Source organism: Micropterus salmoides, unplaced genomic scaffold (genome assembly GCF_014851395.1).
Source record: "Micropterus salmoides isolate LMB-PRFRI ecotype aquatic unplaced genomic scaffold, ASM1485139v1 Ms_hic_scaffold_1, whole genome shotgun sequence".
In the NCBI taxonomy this organism is placed as follows: Eukaryota; Metazoa; Chordata; class Actinopteri; order Centrarchiformes; family Centrarchidae; genus Micropterus; species Micropterus salmoides.
This window is the reverse complement of record NW_024040040.1, coordinates 40,500,940-40,520,612: the sequence shown is the minus strand read 5'-3', so window position 1 is coordinate 40,520,612 and position 19,673 is coordinate 40,500,940. Positions and strand designations below refer to the sequence as shown.

General features: G+C 40.7%; 1 protein-coding gene and 1 long non-coding RNA gene across 2 annotated transcripts in view; one reads left to right on the top strand and one right to left on the bottom strand.

The window, feature by feature from the left end:
- Positions 1-3,820, top strand: part of cunh8orf34 (chromosome unknown C8orf34 homolog) — a 58,266-nt gene extending 54,446 nt beyond the window's left edge. The window contains exons 14-15 of the mRNA XM_038727635.1: positions 2,534-2,572; positions 3,388-3,820. Coding sequence (XP_038583563.1) covers positions 2,534-2,572; positions 3,388-3,395 — 47 coding nt within the window. The 3' untranslated portion in view covers positions 3,396-3,820. The remainder of the gene's footprint in view (positions 1-2,533; positions 2,573-3,387) is intronic.
- Positions 3,821-8,585: 4,765 nt separating this feature from the next.
- Positions 8,586-9,298, bottom strand: LOC119899783. The gene is made up of 2 exons (XR_005443912.1): positions 9,178-9,298; positions 8,586-8,967 (listed from the first exon to the last, which is right to left on the bottom strand). It is a non-coding gene; the product is annotated as an uncharacterized LOC119899783 (long non-coding RNA).
- Positions 9,299-19,673: the final 10,375 nt, after the last annotated feature.

Genomic DNA, 19,673 nt, shown 5'->3' with positions numbered 1-19,673 from the left:
CAATTTATGTTAACATTTACATATTTTTTGCAGAACCAGTAGTTGTAAGTCTGTGTGGGGTACAAAAGTTTTGGACATAACAAATATGTACTGAGAATTTTGCTAGTCTTAGTCTTACCAGTAGAGGGAATTAAAGTGTAACAATTGTCCATTTGGTGAAACTAAAAGAAAAAACATATTCTAATGTCTAAAATCCATAGCTCCCCCTCTTGGAGCATGAATGTGCTCATGGCAAGATAATAATTATTAGATTATTATGAGACATGGTCTGCAAAGTTGATATGTATGCCCACGGATAAATGCTGTTAAAGGTTCATCCTCTGGGGAATATAGTGGTAATACAAGTAGACTTACTGGCATTGCCATGTTTACATCCCACCACTACTGGGGCAAATCTGCCAACATCTGCAGTTAATATATGATTGAGTCCAAAAATGATATATGCCATGATTTCAGAAATGTTCCTAAATTAACACTGTTTTCTCAGGAAACAACAGTAAGTACAAGCTACTCAAACTGAAAATCAAGTGCATCTGGTACTAAAAAAAACAGCTTTCATTTATGTTATGATGCAAGAATTCCAGTCAAACAAAAGATCAAGCAGGCAAATGGTTGTCACATGGAAATATAACCCTTCTGACAAGTTCCTCTAGAGGTTTGTTGTTTTTCCAAATGTGTATCTTGCAAAATAAATGGATACATTTTCCTAATAGCCCCTGAGGGGCTGCTCTAAGCCATGGTAATGGCATGTGCTGAGAAAGGATATGAGCCGCACTTTGAATTAGAGGTGGCTCAGAGACAGGGAGGGAGAGACTGACAGAGGAAAAAGAGACCGAACAGCCACAAGATGTGACCAAGCACTTTCTGGCGTGAGAGAGGACCCACAGGACTGTTAGCTGAAATCTGTTTTTGTGTGTGTGTGTGTGTGTGTGTGTGTGTGTGTGTGTGTATTGAATGTGTGAGTGATTGCATTAGTCAGGGTTAGACATTCAAAATTGTTTTCAGAGAGCATTTTTACCCCCTTAATCAGATTTCTTTTCAGCGATATTTTTATATTACAATATTTTAAATTTACAATCGACTTACAAAGTAACAATCTGAGAAACCATCTTCTGCCTATTTGTTGAGACATCCAAGTTACCCCAAATCAAATCAATACAAAATTACTAAATTTTTTCTGGCAGGAAGGTGAAAAAACAATATCTTGAATTTTTTTGACTTGCTTACATTTTATTTTCCAGCCATTTTATGATTTTTCAATTCAAATGCGATTTTTCAATTCAAATGCGAGTGTGGACATGTCTGTTTCTCTAGGTATTTGAGACTGTCCAATGACCTGTATGTGCATGTGTGTACATGAATATGACTTTCACCTCATTAGTGCAGTGACACCCTCTTCCCAGTATCACAGCAGATGTGTCTGAGCTGGCACCAAGTGTATGGTGAGAGTTAAATAATGGGGAAAAATCCATAGCTATTTTCTATTATTCTATAAACTTCCACAATAAGACAACCACACAAACCACAATCGAGATGAAAGAAGTCTGTCTTTTTTCGCACTCCTAAGCGTTCTATTCCTAATGGCTGTGGCTGTTCCACTCAGCACATTAACAAATTCAACACTGACGTCTTGTACAGTGGAAGTAAATCAGTATATTACCTGCCAAGATTGCTCATAGGATTCAATATTTACAGTGTTTAAAGGTAGTTTCTGTCATTACATTACAGTGATAATCCCAATTCCTGCAGAAGCATAATATGTTGCACCTAGTGGACATGTTGACCATCTTAGCATATACACTACACTACTACTAAAAATTATGAGGGGAAAAAGTAATGTTTTACATTAGAGGGTGACACTGGAGTGGATTTTTACTTCTGTCCCATCCCAAACCCATGTAAAAAAATCTATCCCTTTCCCAATAAAAATTAAAATCAGAAAATTAGAATATTAGCACTGCATATTTATATATAAAGACTGATCTTTGACTCCCATCCTACCCACTCCTGTTGACTTGTTGACTTTTTCCCTGTTCCAGTTCCATGAAGAATAGTGAAAGTGACACCCATCCCATGGGAATCCCATAAGAGTTCTGTGACCCATAGTATTCCCTAAAAACTATTTCCACTCAGTTTGAATTAATTTCAGTTACATAACAATGAAGTGTGCAATTGACTTAGTGTAGAATCAGCTTACTGTTATGCTTTTAATCTTTCTTGATGAAAGTTATCTGACAATATTGATACCACTCTAATACAATCTGTTTAAATATGAAGCTACAGTTAGCTTAGCCTACCACTGGCTTGTTCCAAAATCCACCTACCAGCAACTCTAAAGCTCACAAATTAACACGTTATGTCTCAATTGTTCTTTCTGTAGAAAGAAAAAGTGCTGATAAGCTAGCTGTTTCCACTGTTTCAAGTCTTTGTACAAAGCTAAGCTAACTGGCTGATTCCCAGAATGCCTAACTATTCTTTGAAGTGTCATCATGCTGCTCTACATGACACATTTTCTGTCTCAATTTTTTCACAGGTGGTGCACGAGATGCCAATAAGAGATCTGTCTTTTCAGGTGAGAATGTAGACAGTTAGAGGCTTTGTTGTCTAAAGCCCAGAGAGACACTCGCCTCAGAATGTGCTGTATCATTTGGGTCACCAGAAACCAGTTTTGCTATTGTAAGCGACTGCCTTAAGTTTATAGAGCCTCAATGTCTGTCAGTTACCTCATTTGTAGAGCCACAACATGTTATCCAAATAACTACCAATGGGCGACTTACTGTTGTAGCCTCCACCTTCATTTATGGTCCATTCAATTACAGTTACGGGCTACATGGAGGACATGGTGGCTCTGAAATGTGATTGGTGGAGGCTGGCCATGTGTGGAGACAGGAACACTGTTGCCCAGTTCCATTAAGTCACTTGGGTTCTGAGTTTACACACAGCAGACAGCGTCAATTCTCAGCGTCAACATATGGGAGAAGGAGAAAGTCTGTCTGGTTTGAGGTTGTCTGCGGTTCTCCTTCTTGTGGCTCTGGAGGTGCCCACAGTTCCCAGTGTCAGTGTGCCAGCCTGGAGAGAGATCTGAGAGCATGCTGCTGCTGCTGCTTGGCTATCAGAGACGCCAGAGCATTGCCACGGCAACCAAACTCAAAGCTTGCTGCTTTAAGTCGCCTCAATCACTGCTCTCCCAGAACTTATTGCGAAATATGGTCGTTGGAACCTCCACTGTGCAGGCCTCTTTTTCCACCTCATGTTTGTCTATGACATGTTCAGATATTAAATGGCTGTTTTATAGTAATTGCCCCAGTTATTATTCTTATTAGCGGTTAAATGTGTCTTGATTTTGGTTTCTAGGAGACTGATGTTTTTGTCTTTCATTTTTCACAGGCCTGTAGTGATGAAGACCAGAGACACTGATCCAATCAAACTATTATGCAAACCACTGGACATTTTGAATATGTGTAGAGACAATTATTTTTATAATTCATATGATTGAAAAAAAGATTGTATACTTTTTTCACAGATATTTCATAGACATTGTACTGTAACTGTATGATAAATTGTGGAAATATTACTTCAGAGTATGAAATATAACATTTATTTTTGTTTGCTCTATAGCATGCTATTGAACTTCCATGTGGAGTCCAGAAACAGATGCATTTTGTTGTTAACGGACTCGTTTTTTTCTAGGCATAGTCCATATTCACATTGTGAGGGCAGCACACCCATGTTAAGAAAGCATTTATTGATATGCACTGTTAAAAAATTTAGTGTTTTTCACAAACACACAAGTTATGGAGGGAATAAAAGGAATACTGTTGTATTAATTAAAATGATGTCCCCATTTTGTTCTTTACCCTAGAATCTCACCTTGTTATGTGCTTCCTTTTGTATTTAGATCATTATGAATTATGACATGCAAACACTAGAAGAGGTGTTGAATTCAAATTTTAAATTGGCATAACAGTCTCTGTGTAATCCAGTCTTTCTGAGAAACATGCTCCATCTAACTTTGTGTCTCACACGTACTGTGGCGCTGTTCTAACCATGACTACATTGCTCCTGTGTGTTTGCCTGGGCACTTGTTGGTTAAACTGTGGTTGTCTGGAGTGTTACACAGACGACGTCAGCTCTGAAGACACACACGCAAAGGACACACCCTCCAGCCTGACACAGTCTGATCCCTACATTCAAAGCCTACTGAGTTTTGTGGTATGGTACACCTCCCAATGCCAACTTTCAGTGTTGGACAGTAGCGTCGCTACAAGTAGTTACTAATTAAATTTTTCAGTAGCTTGGTGGTAGCGTTGCTATTTTCTGAATCAAATAGCTTTTCAGTAACGAAGCTCTTTTATTGACCGAGTAGCGCGTTAGCTTCCTCACACGCTAAATTTTCCCAAGCATTTCTGAAGGATCAGTACGTGACGCCACCGCCACACATGAACCTGTGTGTGTAGCCGGCAGAAGTGCTTCCGTGTGACGGTGACATCACATACCGATCCCTGGGCTGATGTCTGCGACTTTGCTGCAGGGGCATAAAGACGCGCGATTGAGTTTACTTTCTATTGTGATAGTTATTGTAACACCTCTTGTGAGAAGGATCAGGGTCCAGCCTGGACACCTTCTTCTAGTGAGGAGGAAACTGTGATATGTAGTCGCACAAACTTGTTTCCATGAGATGAGATTTGTATCTCTCTCTCTCGTTCTCGCCCATTGCCATTAATGTTTAGGTTGCAATGTTGCCAGAGCACAAAACAGTGGTTCTCTGTTTGTTGCATGAGGAAATTTAGCTGCAATGATATAGCAGTAAGTAGGAGAGTTTGTGTGATTTAGCTCTGACACACACACACACACACACAGTTTGGAGAAGGTCTTACTTCTATTGGTACTGTGGAATGAAGTTAGTTCAATATAAACTAGGCCTATTCTGTGTGTGTGTGTGTGTGTGTATGCGTAATATACACTGCTCAAGAAAATAAAGGGAACACTAAAATAACACATCCTAGATCTGAATGAATGAAATAATCTCATTAAATACTCCTTTCTTTACATAGTTGAATGTGCTGACAACAAAAATCACTAAAATTATCAATGGAAATCAAATTTATCAACCCATGGAGGTCTGGATTTGGAGTCACACTCAAAATCAAAGTGGAAAACCACACTACAGGCCGATCCAACTTTGATGTAATGTCCTTAAAACAAGTCAAAATGAGGCTCAGTAGTGTGTGTGGCCTCCACGTGCCTGTATGACCTCCCTACAACTGGGCATGCTCCTGATGAGGTGGCGGATGGTCTTCTGAGGGATCTCCTCCCAGACCTGGACTAAAGCATCCGCCAACTCCTGGACAGTCTGTGGTGCAACGTGGCGTTGGTGGATGGAGCGAGACATGATGTCCCAGATGTGCTCAATTGGATTCAGGTCTGGGGAACGGGCGGGCCAGTCCATAGCATCAATGCCTTCTTCTTGCAGGAACTTCTGACACACTCCAGCCACATGAGGTCTTGCATTAGGAGGAACCCAGGGCCAACCGCACCAGCATATGGTCTCACAAGGGGTCTGAGGATCTCATCTCGGTACCTAATGGCAGTCAGGCTACCTCTGGCGAGCCCATGGAGGGCTGTGCGGCCCCCCAAAGAAATGCCACCCCACACCATTACTGACCCACCGCCAAACCGGTCATGCTGGAGGATGTTGCAGGCAGCAGAACGTTCTCCACGGCGTCTCCAGACTGTCACGTCTGTCACATGTGCTCAGTGTAAACCTGGTTTCATCTGTGAAGAGCACAGAGCGCCAGTGGCAAATTTGCCAATCTTGGTGTTCTCTGGCAAATGCCAAACGTCCTACACGGTGTTGGCTGTAAGTACAACCCCCACCTGTGGACGTTGGGCCCTCATACCACACTCATGGAGTCTGTTTCTGACCGTTTGAGCAGACACATGAACATTTGTGGCCTGCTGGAGGTCATTTTGCAGGGCTCTGGCAGTGCTCCTCCTGCTCCTCCTTGCACAAAGGCGGAGGCAGCGGTCCTGCTGCTGGGTTGTTGCCCTCCTACGGCCTCCTCCACGTCTCCTGATGTACTGGCCTGTCTCCTGGTAGCGCCTCCATGCTCTGGACACTACGCTGACAGCCACAGCAAACCTTCTTGCCACAGCTCGCATTGATGTGCCATCCTGGATGAGCTGCACTACCTGAGCCACTTGTGTGGGTTGTAGACTCTGTCTCATGCTGCCACTAGTGTGAAAGCACCGCCAGCATTCAAAACATCAGCCAGGAAGCATAGGAACTGAGAAGTGGTCTGTGGTCACCACCTGCAGAACCACTCCTTTATTGGGGGTGCTAATTTCCTATAATTTCCACCTGTTGTCTATTCCATTTGCACAACAGCATGTGAAATTGATTGTCAATCAGTGTTGCTTCCTAAGTGCACAGTTTGATTTCACAGGAGTGTGATTGACTTGAAGTGTTGAAGTGTTCCCTTTATTTTTTTGAGCAGTGTATATAATATGTGTGTGTATATGTAACTAAGCTACTTTAGCCATGTTGATGTAGCTTAGATTGCTACATTTCCCTGGGGCGTAGCTTCTGTGTAGTGAAGCTTAATTTAATGTAGAATAGCTAGTAGCTTAGCTCACTAAAATTTCCAAGTAGCTTGCCCAACACTGCCAACTTTGCAGTCTGTCTCTCGGGATGTGGTCAACAAACTACTCCAGTCTCATTTCATCGAGGTGGATTCCTGTAAAAAGGATGTGTGAGAAGACTAATCACTTAAAACCCCATCCTGTAAAACATGGTATGTGGATTAATGAATTTCAAACAGGATGTGGTTTTGAGTTGAAGAGGCATAATCAATTCACAGTGGTGCCTTGATATAATCTTTATATCACTATAAACAATATTTTCCTGTCAGAAAAAGGGGAATTACATTTACATTACATTTTATTCCATTTTCACTTTGTTGGAGAGGAGTTGGGAGTGTGATTGCCATGTGTTCTTGTTCCGCAGATCACCAGCGCACCAACTCCGTTTACACTATCAATATTTTCTCATTGTTCATACGTCTTTCAATTGTTAAGTCAGCAAAATATCAAGGCATGAGGGGATCTGGAGTAAGGCAAGACAGTTTGAGAGATGAAGACTTAAATTACTACCGCAGATGTCACACAAAGACAGTGCTCTGATGCACCCCCCCTCTCTGTGTATCTATGAATGCCTCAGTGTGTCTTTTAATGATGAAATGGTGGGACCATTACTGATGCCTCATCTCTCTTGTATAGTATCATATTTCAGATTGTAGCCATATGAATTCCTAGTGATTATTCCAAAGATGATTGTTCATTTTATGCTGCTCACATATAATCATTAAGTTCAAACTACATATATCATCTTATTGAGAATCAGAGAGATCAAGTTTCATAAGATTAATACTATCTCTCTGGAGTATAAAAACCTCCAATATCTTCTTAAAGTATGTTTACGGGGCCACCCAGGAATAGCAGCAGAGATTACTGTACTTACTGGGAGATCCAGACCACCATCAGTGGTCAGCAGACTGACCCAGGTCTTAATTTACAACTAAACAGACTGGGATTTATCCTGACATACAGCACAAATAAATCTGTGGTGGGAGAGAGGTATGCTTTGAAGGCATATAAAGTCTGTATCATTCGTTGCTTGAAATAAAAAGCCAATGTGTCTAGACAATTTTCTGTCAATACATTTCTCTGATTATACTATTAAGAGAAAGCAATCTGAATAAATAGCTAGTTCTTCAAGATAAACTACCACTTCACTACCCTGCAGAACCAACCGTGGTTGGCCGCTTTTCATGGTGATTTAAAACATAATCATCAATCTGGATTTTGTTTTCTGTTCTCATTGATTTGAACAGCCTGTTCTCATAGAGCTAATGAAATCAGCCTTCTCTGTTCTTCAGCTGTCTTTAAGTCTGTCATCAACATGCAAGTGTTGCTCTGTTTTGTTATTTAAAGCCAAGGTAGAAGTAGCTCACACTTGGTTTTACAACGTGTGTAGTCATTCATAACTTTTACTGCATCTCTGAATGTTTAACATAAGTCTGCCATTGTTTGCTGAGCAGATCCTTAGTTCACAACTTGTTGTCAGCGCAGACTTGTTCATGTTCACAGCCAGTGTTCTGCTCCACTGGAATGATGGGTGTACTATTACCCCAATCTTAAGCATGTATTTTGTTAACCCCACAGCATTTGGGGAGCTGATGATGAATAAGAAACATCAGTGGGAAACAAAAGTTGGCTGTTGATTTCAGCCCTATACATCATGATTAAAATGACCATGATTGACAACAAAAGTTGGCTGTTGATTTCAGCCCTATACATCATGATTAAAATGACCATGATTGACAACAAAAGTTGCTTGACTGTGTGCATTACACATAAGAGAATGTGCAGCCATGTCTGCACTTTCAAAGCTTCATGGGATTTGATGTTGATTGTTAGCAAAATAATAATTTTCTTAATCACTACTTGGTCAAATTGTGCCACTATTAGAACAAATGGTTGAAATTATGTGTATTCAAATAATATTTCTGAATATCTGAGCATGGTTAGTTTTACAGCTGTTTATTTGACAATGTTCTGAAAAAATACATTTCTGGTTCCAGGCCCGGGGGTCATATAACCAGCCACTACACAGCACAGCAAAGCACTGTTTTGGTAGCTGATCTGCATAATTGTGTATTTATGGATGTACTTGCACCTTTTTTTTTGAAATACTCCACATGTCAGTCATGTTGTATTATGTCTCATATAACTCCTCACTCTCCTTCTGGTTCATGAGGATGATGTGATTATCATCATTCTGCAGCTGCAGGAACAACTTTCAAGTCCATGGTGTGAACAGGTTGGTTGATAAAATTTCCGGATGTTTTGATGACATTTCCAGATTTTTCAAAGACAATCCAACCAGAATGAAAAATATTCCACCTGCTGCACAATAAAGAAGAATTGAAACAAGTGTACAAAGTTGCAACTCTGTTTGAAATGTTGCTTGAAAAATATGTATTATAATAACTATAAGAAGATGGCTGCTCTTCTTCTTCCAGTTATGACGGGCTTCAAGCAGTGACGGCGTTCAGTTAAAATTAAATATATCACTTCTGCCGGCTACCCAACAAGTTGAGTTAACCGATTACATACCTGCGGCCCACCAGGTGCTTTGTTCCACCGGTAAGTGTTGTCTTAACGACCCTTCATAGTTTAGATTGTGATTTAATTTGTTGGAAGAACGAGTATCTGACTCTGCAAGTCAAATGCACGGCCCAACACACTGTCATCTCAATGCGTCATAACTGACGCTTTCAGACAGCGTGACAAAGCGTAAGCATTTTACGCTAGAGGTTCAGCGTCCATATGAAAGGCCCCCGTTTACTACGTTGCAGCATGTTTCAAGATAAAGTGCATTTTTAAGGTAAGATAGGTTAAGCTAACTTTGAGTTCTGTTGTTTGTTAAAGGGTTTGCTGTTTCAACATGTTATTGTTGTTATTTTCTCCACAAGGGACATTTAGCCTTCACTCATGTTGTTGTATACTGTTTGAGAAGCTGGGCTTTATCTGTATTGCTAAATAGCAATACTATTTGTTGCTCAATAATATATGGAGCAACAAAAATCAGCACTGGGACTTTGCAGATTTTGTAGCTGTGTAGTAGTTTTATGAATCCATCCCTCTAACATGTACGCTGCATGTAAAGTGAAAATATAATGTAAATGTAAAATTACTATAGGTTTTTGTGTTTTATTTGAGTAGCATGTAAGTTTGTTTTAAGTGTTAGGAACACATCTTAAATCCATTCCACATCCAAGTATGAATTGTTTAAACCACAGGCAGCAGAATGAAAATAGTCCTCCTCGACCATCCTTACCCCAACATTGTAAACCAGAAGATATCCATCATTGTTGTGTGGATAGTTGAGGCTGTTAGGTTTGGCAGGACTTGTGTTGAAGGACATACTGTCTGGATTAAACAAGTGTTGTGTTTTTTCTAGCTGAATAGTTTTCCTAACATTACAGCTGTTTACTGTGGCCCATTTATTGGCCAAACGTTTTACAACACATGATATGTAAATACAGACATTAGTTTATTTAGTGTTTTTTCCATAAAGATCACTGTGTCAGTCTCTCTCTTTTTTTTTTAATGATAAATGACATGGAAATGGCTTGGTGTGTTGTCTTTAAAAGAAAAAGATCACTACTGGGATTAGCAAATGCTTGCCATGATCCTTTGGAACCACATGAAATACATGATGTTCCAAAGAGTTGTTCGAAAAATCCAGAAGGATTATATACTGCATGGATAAACAGAAATCCTGTTGTGATCTCTGGCTGATTGTGAGGCTTTTCTGTCAAATCTCTGTAAAAGTCACAGGAGGCCCCGGAGGCTTGAGCATACTCCTGCTTTAAGGTTCATTTGTGAGACCTCTGTCAGTGAGAACGGTAGTCTGAGCTGTCTTGTCTGTATCTCCCTTTTCTTCCTGACAGACTAATTCATGGTTCTTCTCCCTGACCATGATGTGGTCAGTGTCTCGGACGCTTGGGGGATCTTTTCTGTATTGCACATTGGCAGGCCTTGTGGTGGGTGAGGCTTAGACCTAGGTCAGATGACTCATCCAAACTCATGCTCGTCTCTGAATCTTTGAGCTCGTATTTGTCTTATTATTGTTTCAAACGCGAGGTTCTAATCTCGGAAATGTTTGTGTTTTACTTGAGTGGATGTGTTTTAGTCCTGTCTGGAGTGGAATTGAAACAAAATGTTGTGGCAGGGACATGAGGGCACTGTGAACCCAGTCATATCTATTGTCAAACTGCTTTGTCTCCAACATCCAGCTCTATCTCCCTCAGGGTACTATGGAACACCTCCATTGCTGCAGTTGTTCTTGGATTTTGTTTCACCATCAGAGCTGATGGTTTCACTATCCTGTACTCCAAAAGCGCCAAAGATCCCTCCGGAACTTTTGTGTTTTCATTAACATATAAAGTTTCAGTGAATTTATTGAGTCTGCACATGGCTTTTTACTCAAGCTGTGATTTATTATACAATCTCCTGCCGCTTTATTCTAATTGGCTGCCAGCATACTTCTTTGTGCTTTCACAAATTCATCAAAGCCTTCTGCCGGAGGCTGCTGGTGGACAACTGGGTAAGATGTGTCTGTGGAGCCTTAATCCTTTGCCTCACCTTTTTTTATAGATTCACGCTCATTTACTCTGTGTAGCAAATGTATCTATATTTTTTGTTGTCTTGCCCAAATATTAAGTAGAAGTAGCACATGATTACACTACGTTCTGCCTACAATGCAGCGTTGTGCTTTATCACAAATGCCAGATCGTTTACCCATCATTGTAGTTTAATGAAATGGTGGAATGACCTTCTCTAGCTACACGGAGAGTGTTACATTTGTGCGTTTTATCTACAAGGAAATCCTGTGAAAATTACTCATTATACCTTTTGTAGCCTCTTTAACTTTACGGTCAGTAGTTACCACACACCGACTAGCAGGCCACTGCTTAAAAGTCCCCAGGGTTGTTTCCAAGTTAGGAAATACTGCCTTTTCACATTGTGCACCCTCAACATGGAACTCCTTACAAAAGATTTTTAGGGTACCAGTCCCTGGATGCACATGTCCTTAAAGAGGAGTGTAGATGCTTCCCATAGACTCTTTAAGTGTATGTATAGGTGTCTTGGAAGACGTTTAAATGTAAACGTCTTGTGTGTCAATGTAACATTTAAATGCTGTTTTGCTGTCTTTCTTGTCCAGGTCTCCCTTGAAAAAGAGATTTTATCTTATTCATGGTTAAATAAAGGTTAAAGAAAAGAAAAGAAAAGAAAAGAAAAGGGGAAAAAAAGGGAAAAATGGGGTCGGCCCTATGTTCCCCAGATTGATATGGCACATAATGGGAACATGACAAATGGTGCTACGTTCCCAGGGTCATATGTTCCCCAGATCTAGGGTTAGGGGGTTAGTACCGTGAGAACATGGATAGGCTCCCGAAAACCTCTTCATAGCTGATTTCTTTTGCAATAGTTATTATCTTAATCCAGATGCTGTATAGTCCATGTGTTTACTCATCTGTGAGATTCGCCATGACCAATCAAACATGATCAGAGGACACTAAACCAACATCAGTTCTCCCAACAGATGCTAATTGGATTCATATTCTAGTAAAAGCGCTGTCATGTTACTGTGTTTCTTTTGTCTAAGCGGAGATTAATATGTGTAGGATGTTTAGATGGAGAGACTACGCAAGAAATGTTGATAAATCGTCAGATCTAAATGATACCATGGCCTTGTAAATGATGAGGAACATTTGTGGTTTGGTTATGTCTGCCCTTGGCACTATTAAAAAAAACAAAACAAAAAAACATTGATTTCGAAGTGATCTTTGAAACCTTTAATGATTAAAGAGTGTTTCTAACAAAATACTGTTTGCCTTTGTTCCTTTCCTTCCTTTCTTACTGTAATGAATTCCTAAGTTCTAGATAACCCATTGCTCTTAACCTCCCGTTATAGAAACTGCATAAGCGGTAGAAATAATATTGAATCATTTGATTTGGCAATAAAGGCCCTTCTGTAGTGTCCATGTTACTTCATCAGGGCTCCAAGGGACAGCGTGCAGGAAAAGGGTGGAGAAGGATTGAATGATGATGCTGTTACTGGCCAGTCGGGAGAGGAGGAGCTGTGTGATCGGCTCTGTTCAATAACCTCAAGTGGATGTCTGACCACAGAGGGCCAGAAAATGTCTGTACTAATGCCAGAAGAAGGTTGACGGCTTTAAGCTGCTTGACACCTGCTGCTCCTCTGTTTTCTCTCATTCCCTCTGTTCTCTCCTCTTATGTGTCGTGTCCTTTAGTTGGCAAGTGGTGTATGAGTGGTCTTTAGTTGCCTTTCCTTTTGCACATACTTGTCATCGGCATTAGCTTCAGTCAGTTGATGATGGCCTCTGGCTTGTAGGTCATAGCAGGGAAACTGGCTAAGGACAGATTAATTGTCACAGTGCGTGTAGCATTGGAAGTGTTTGGTTCTCTTATTTCCCAATCACCAAGATGACGCTGTTTCCCCTCATCAAAGACCAACGCTGCCAAGAGTCTGATCTCAATTTCCCAGCATTGCAGTGCGAGGTGGAATTTTTCAGGGGTCATGATACATTAGTTTCAGCTTGGTTGAACTGGAGCACGATGGACAGACATTAACAAGTCACATTTGTTGTTTTGAGGGAGTTTGTCATGCTTAAGATGTTAAGAGTATCAATATACAAAAGTCCCTGCACTTTTTACAGCAGAGCTAGGAGGACATTGTGTCTGTGAGTCATATGTGTTTTGCTCTGGCTGTACAAAATGCTTTCCATTTTTCTGGGTTTCCATTTTATGATTTTTTTTTTTTTTTTTTCAACAAAGAATGACTGGATGTCTAAACCAGCTGTCCCAGATTGTTTTTTTCACTATATACACCCTAAGGACCGCTTAAACCTCCCTTTTTATTGAGCACCATTTCAATCAAAAGTCTGTAAATGTAGTGTTTGTCTAAATTGACCTCCTGGAACCTCAGCAGGTAGTTTGAACCACGGGAATAGGGTTGACTCAAAAGAAAATGTTGTTAGAAGGTTACACAGCAGGTAGGCTACCTCAACCGCCCGCTTTGGAACAATTTTTCAGCCTCCTTGTTTACAAGTACAAGGGACCAAAAAGATCTAGAGAAGCGGGCGGAAAAATGGTACTGTCTTGTAAAAGTCTGTAACCCACAAGTGTGAGTCTATAGAACATGTAGGGTAGGCATGCAGGCCGATTTAATAGTACATGATCTTACTGGTGTCAGCACATGAGTGAACATGAAAATAAAATTGATTTATTGGAGAGGGAAACACCGCTTTTTGGTATCCAAAGCAACTTTGTGCTAAATGGGTAGAAACATCACCACTACTATACAGAATGTATATGACATGGGTTGTGAGCTTTTTATAGAGAGCATATCCACTAGTCTTACTTGAAGTCCGATATTTATGAATTGAGAGGTCTGCTTGCTTTCATTTACGGCCTTTTGAAAATCTCTCTCTCAAACCAATGCTTTACAGTGATCCATTCATTTGAAACCTCGTAAGTTTACATTAACAACCTAAAAGAGGCAGTTATCAAATCATTCAGTTCTGGACCTAGTACGGTTATGATTTTATTTTTATTTTTTTTTTTACAGCCGATGACTTCTGTGTACTGTTCTGTTCTCTCTCGTCCTCTGTCTCTTTCATAATCTCTGTGGGGCAAAATCTGCCTGTAAAATCCCTCTTTAAATTGCTTTTGATATTTATGTCACACTCTGGCTCATCTCAAAAAGGGGGCCAGCAAATGAATGAAGAGGAATCAGTGATAACCCGAACAATTTTAATGTTCCTCCATGATGTCAGAGAATGTTTAGCTCATGGTTGGACTTAGCACACTGAAGTTTGAGAGTCTTTCAAGTCTAGGCCAAACAATGAAGGGTTTGGGGGCTGATACTAGCTTCTCAGATACATTTCCATAAAGCTGAGAGGTGCTCGGGACTTGCCAACAGTTTTGAGGGAGAAAAGAGAGAAGAGCAACTAGAGAAAAGAGGAGAAGGTTGTTGAAAATTTATCTTGCCAGCAGCTGTGGTCGTTTTTTTTTGTTTTTTTGCCTCTGATCAAACAGGCAGTGAAGAAGTGTGAGGAGGTTGAACTGTGCCAGATCTCCACAAGAGGGCACAGATGATGTTGCTGAAGGAGGCTACCTAAATCTCCTCCTGGAGTGTTTCTAATGCCTTGTTGGAAGGACTCTTTATGTTAGCCCCTGTTCCTCGCTCTGGCAGTTAATCTCCTGGTATAAATCACATGTCTAGTTTGTGCTAAAAGAATCTGTGGTTGGAGAATGTTCTGTAATAACAGCTCAATGTCCACTTAAACGCAACTTAAACTTTGGCATTTAACAGGTTTGGAAAGATACAGGTTATCTTATTTTTTTTTTTTGCCTCTGTTTTGGGTGTGAAATTTAAGGGTGAACCGTCCTTTCAGGAGGCTACAATGTAAAGGGTACAGAGTGAGGTTACAAAATACTAAGAACAGAGGTGGACATTTTATGGATTAAATTATTAGCCTAATTGATTAATCAAGCAAATAGTTGTCAGATTAATCAATAATTGAAAATCATAATTTGTTCCCACTGTCAAAGTTAACCTGAAGGGACTTACTTTAGTATATTTTTAAGCACTTACCTCATACTGCCTTTCAACGTAGCTTTATAGGTTGACAAAAAAAAACCTCTTAAGGTAAAGATGCATACTTTACTGGTTAATTTGGTCCAAGTTTCTTGGATGGTTGTTAAGATGCTCAGCTAAGGAAAAGTATTTCAGCAGTTGGTTACTCTGGCTTGCCAATTCTTGTAGCTCATTAGTTAGGTAGTACAGTTTTGGGTCCTTCCTGGTCAGATTTACCACGTCTTTCTGTCTCTGCTTTGCTGAGCAGGTTGTGAAGCAGGACTATAAAGTGATCATAGTGGTCTCACCTGCGCTTTTAGTGCTGGATGTCAGACGCTGACACAGAAGAGCAGTCGGGGTTTGATTTACAGGAACATGTGGTCTGGGCTGCTGTTTGTCCTTGCAGTTGGTGTGCTATTACAGAGCCTTTGACTCTCTAGATGGCCCCATATGGTGCAAAAAGGCTGGAGTTTTGCTTGGAATGAAAAGAGGATAGAGTTTAAACCCAGGCTTGTTCCTCGTTGACGTCATCGTTCAAGCTAAAGTTGGTGCTTTTGAATTTATATGTCCTTTAAATAACCTTAAACCATATACTGATCCCTATGTTTTTTCATTGCAGCATGATGTTAAAATTGATTATTGTACTTGTGTCATCACTTTGCCGTCATTTCTGCAGTTTATCTAGACATGTTATTCTCTTGGGAGGCAAAAACCCTTCTTTACATGAAAAATGTAGTATAGTTAGAAACCTTAATTCTGCATGTGCTATACTATTAGCCTCTTTTTCCCCATAAACCTAATTGATACCTACAGCTAGTGGTCAAGTGTAAACAGGCAGGCAGCTGGAGAGACAGCGATGTGTCATGGATATAACAGCCACCCAGCCCATAATGTAGCGCAGTTTGGATTGTTCACTCCCTCTTCTGTGGCTGTCAGGGGCGAACAGAGGCGAGGAGACGACCGCACAAAAGAAATATTTGTCCAATCTGTCCAAGCAAACTCCCCAATTGAGGACTGAACTTTCCCATCGCACTGCTCTGTGTCTGTGTGACATGTAATTCAAAGAGGAATGATGCTTTGAACTGAGACAGAGGCAGCCTTTGCATTTAAACGGTGTAATGACCACTGACAAATTACGCACCTGTTCCATTAAATTTTGACCTGGTCAACATTCAACATGTGAAAATATATATTTAGGTTTTACAATAATAAAGTCAAGTTTAGACTAAACAATAGCTTGGCGGCATTTTCAAAGCTCCTTTTTGCTTCGTAAAAAAAAAAATTTAAAGTCACGAGGAATATTGAAGATGAAAAGAGATTGGGTTAAGACCACTCTTTCTTGCATTAATGTTTTTTTTGCATATCTTAAATATGTTATTTTAAGAGTTTTTAACCTTTTTTAAAATAAGCCAAGTGTTTATGTCTGGACAATGATTACCATATGCACACATCGAATGTATTCTCATTGCGCCATAGTTAAAGGTCCGGTGGGCTCTCATCTGTTCAGAAAATGGGGTTTCCTCCTGTCAGTATCTCCGGGCTTTGCTACCAGCATCACAAAGAGCCAGGAAGTCTTGTTATGTGTGCGACTACTAAAACGTTTATCTCTCTCAATTCATGAGAGGGTGTTGGGTCTGCTGTCAAGAACCCTAGGTGTGTGTGTGTGTGTGTGTGGGGACTCAAACAATTCACCAGTGTGAAGTGAAAAGCGTTGCCAGGGTGGTGAAAGCAAGCTGTTTGCTCATGTCCAGACCCGCAGAATGGATGAGGACAACAGATGGGATTTCTATCTGGTGGACTTTTCTTCTGACCTAGCCTCTCTGTGTTTGGACAGACATGGAAACCTCAGCTAGAATGGATAGGCATCTTACTGAATGAGGGAAGACTTAGGGCTTTCATCCAAAGGGTCTGAATAGGATGCTGGAGACAGGCAGCGAAAGTTGTGTGTGCAGATGGGGGGGGGGGGATGAGGTCAATATAATGTGATTGGCCCATGCTGTCACCAATTGCTCTCCCTTTTTGACTTTGGGAATGGAAACATTTTTTAATTGTAATGATCTTACTGACCACGTGCATGTGTGTCCAGAGCATGTGCTAGATTGATATGAAATGGTGGTCTGTATTATAGTTGTCTAATGCAAGTCAGGCGCATCCTGGCCTTGCTCTCTGAGGCTCCATAGAGCTGTAGTACTATAAAACTTCAAAGCCTGGACTAAAGAAATCATCTGGGTTTGTTTCTCTCCAAGCAGACTACTTCTGCTTTTCTTTTGAGATCCATGGGGGGGATTCACAAAACAGCAGCACATTTTCAAAGAGAAACAAAGTGCCTCCAAGAAACAGTTTTTGGCTTAATGCAGAGGCCAACCTCAATACACCCTGAAGTTAATACCAATGCACTGTAATAGGAGAGACAGCGCTGAAACTGATTCTCCATGACTGGTTGGCTGGTCTTTCCCACCATATGATGATTATATCTACGTTACCTTTGTACAACACATTGCGTTTAATAGGAAAAAGTAATTTCTCCCCCTGGTATTCCTTAAGTAATGCGCACGTCAACCTTTGTCATATAGTAGGTGTTTGTCTTTCACTTGTTGTCCAGCCTCATGCCTGGGACTAATTTGCTATTGGAGACCCTGCCAGAAGCTAAATTATCTAGACAGCATGGCTCCCAGGGTCACAGGGGCACAAAGGTCCCTCTTTCATGATAAGGTATCTGGTCCAGGAGAGGGAATATGGATTTGTGTGGTTGGCCTTTCAAAAATTGTCTTCAAAGGACCAACACATGCACAGGACGCACAGACATACAATCCCCTCAAAGTATTGGAACGGTAAGGCAAATTTCTTTTTGTTTTTGTTATTCACTGAAGACATTTGGATGAAAAGATGATTATGAGACAAGAGTTTAGGTTTCAGCTTTCATTTCCTGGTATTCACATCTAGATGTGTTAAACAACTTGGGACATATCACCGTTTGTATTAGACCACAGCAATGTTGAGTGAGCAAAAGTAATGGAACAAATAATATTAAAGTAAGTAACATTTAATATTTGGCATAACCCTTGCTTGCAATAACTGCCTCATGACTGCGACCCATCGACATCACCAAACTGTTGCATGCTTTATTTGTGATGCTATTCCAGGCTTTTACCGCAGCTTCTTTCAGTTCTTGTTTGTTTCGGGGTGTTTCTCCTGTCAGTCTCCTCTTAAGGAGGTGAAATGCATGCTCTACTGGGTTAAGGTCAGGTGATTGACTTGGCCAGTCTAAAACCTCCCACTTTTTTCCCCCCTGTTGAAGTCCTTTTGTTTTGTTGGCAGTGTGCTTTGGGTCATTTTCTGCTGCATGATAAACTTCCTCCCGATTAGTTTCAATGCATTTCTCCGTAAACTTGCTGACAAAGTTTGTCCACTTCTGAATTCATTCTGCTGCTACCATCAGCAGTTACATCATCAATAAATATTAATGAGCCTGTTCCAGAAGCAGCCATGCACGCCCAAGCCATAACATTACCTCCACCATGCTTCACAGATGAGCTTCTATGCTTCGGATCATAAGCAGTTCCTTTCTTTCTCCACACTTTAGCCTTTCCATCACTTTGGTAAAGGTCTCATCAGTCCAAAAAATTGTGTTGCAGAACATTTGCGGCTCATCTGCAAATTTCAATCTGGCCTTCTGATTCTTCCTGCTGATGAGTGGTTTGCATCTTGTGGTGTGGCCTCTATATTTCTGCTCTCTGAGTCTTCTTCGAACAGTGGATTGTGATACCTTCACCCCTGCACTGTGGAAGTCGTTGGTGATGTCACTTACTGATGTTTTGGGTGGTTTCTTCCCAGCTCTCACGATATTTCTGTCATCAGCTACTGTTGTTTTCCTTGGCTGACCTGTTGGACGTCTGTTGCTCAGTACATCAGTAGTTTCTTTCTTTTTCAGGACATTCCAAATTGTTGTGCTTGCTATGCTCAATGTTTGTCCAATGGCTCTGGTCGATTTTCCTTCTTTTCTCAGCTTGACAGTGGCTTGCTTTTCTCCCATAGACAGCTCTCTGATCTTCATGTTGGTTTATCCTCTCTAACAGGAAATGCAGTCTTTATAGGTTTGAACCAAGGATGAAAACTTTGACTAGTCATGCAGAGCTATTTAATGTTTGGACAATCAACCTAAAAGGCAACACCTGGGCAACAAGAAACATCTGTCAGTCACATGTTCCAATAGTTTTGCTCACTTGAAAAATGGGTGGGTTCAAACAAAGGCTGGTATGTCCTGAGTTATTTAACGCATCTAGATGTGAATACCAGGAAATGAGAGCTGAAATTCTGAACTCTTGTCTCATACTCCTCTTTTGATCTTAAACCCAAATGTCTTCAGTGAACAACAAAAACAAAGGAATTTGCCTTACCGTTCCAATACTTTTGGAGGGGACTGTAGTGGTCTTGGGCAGGT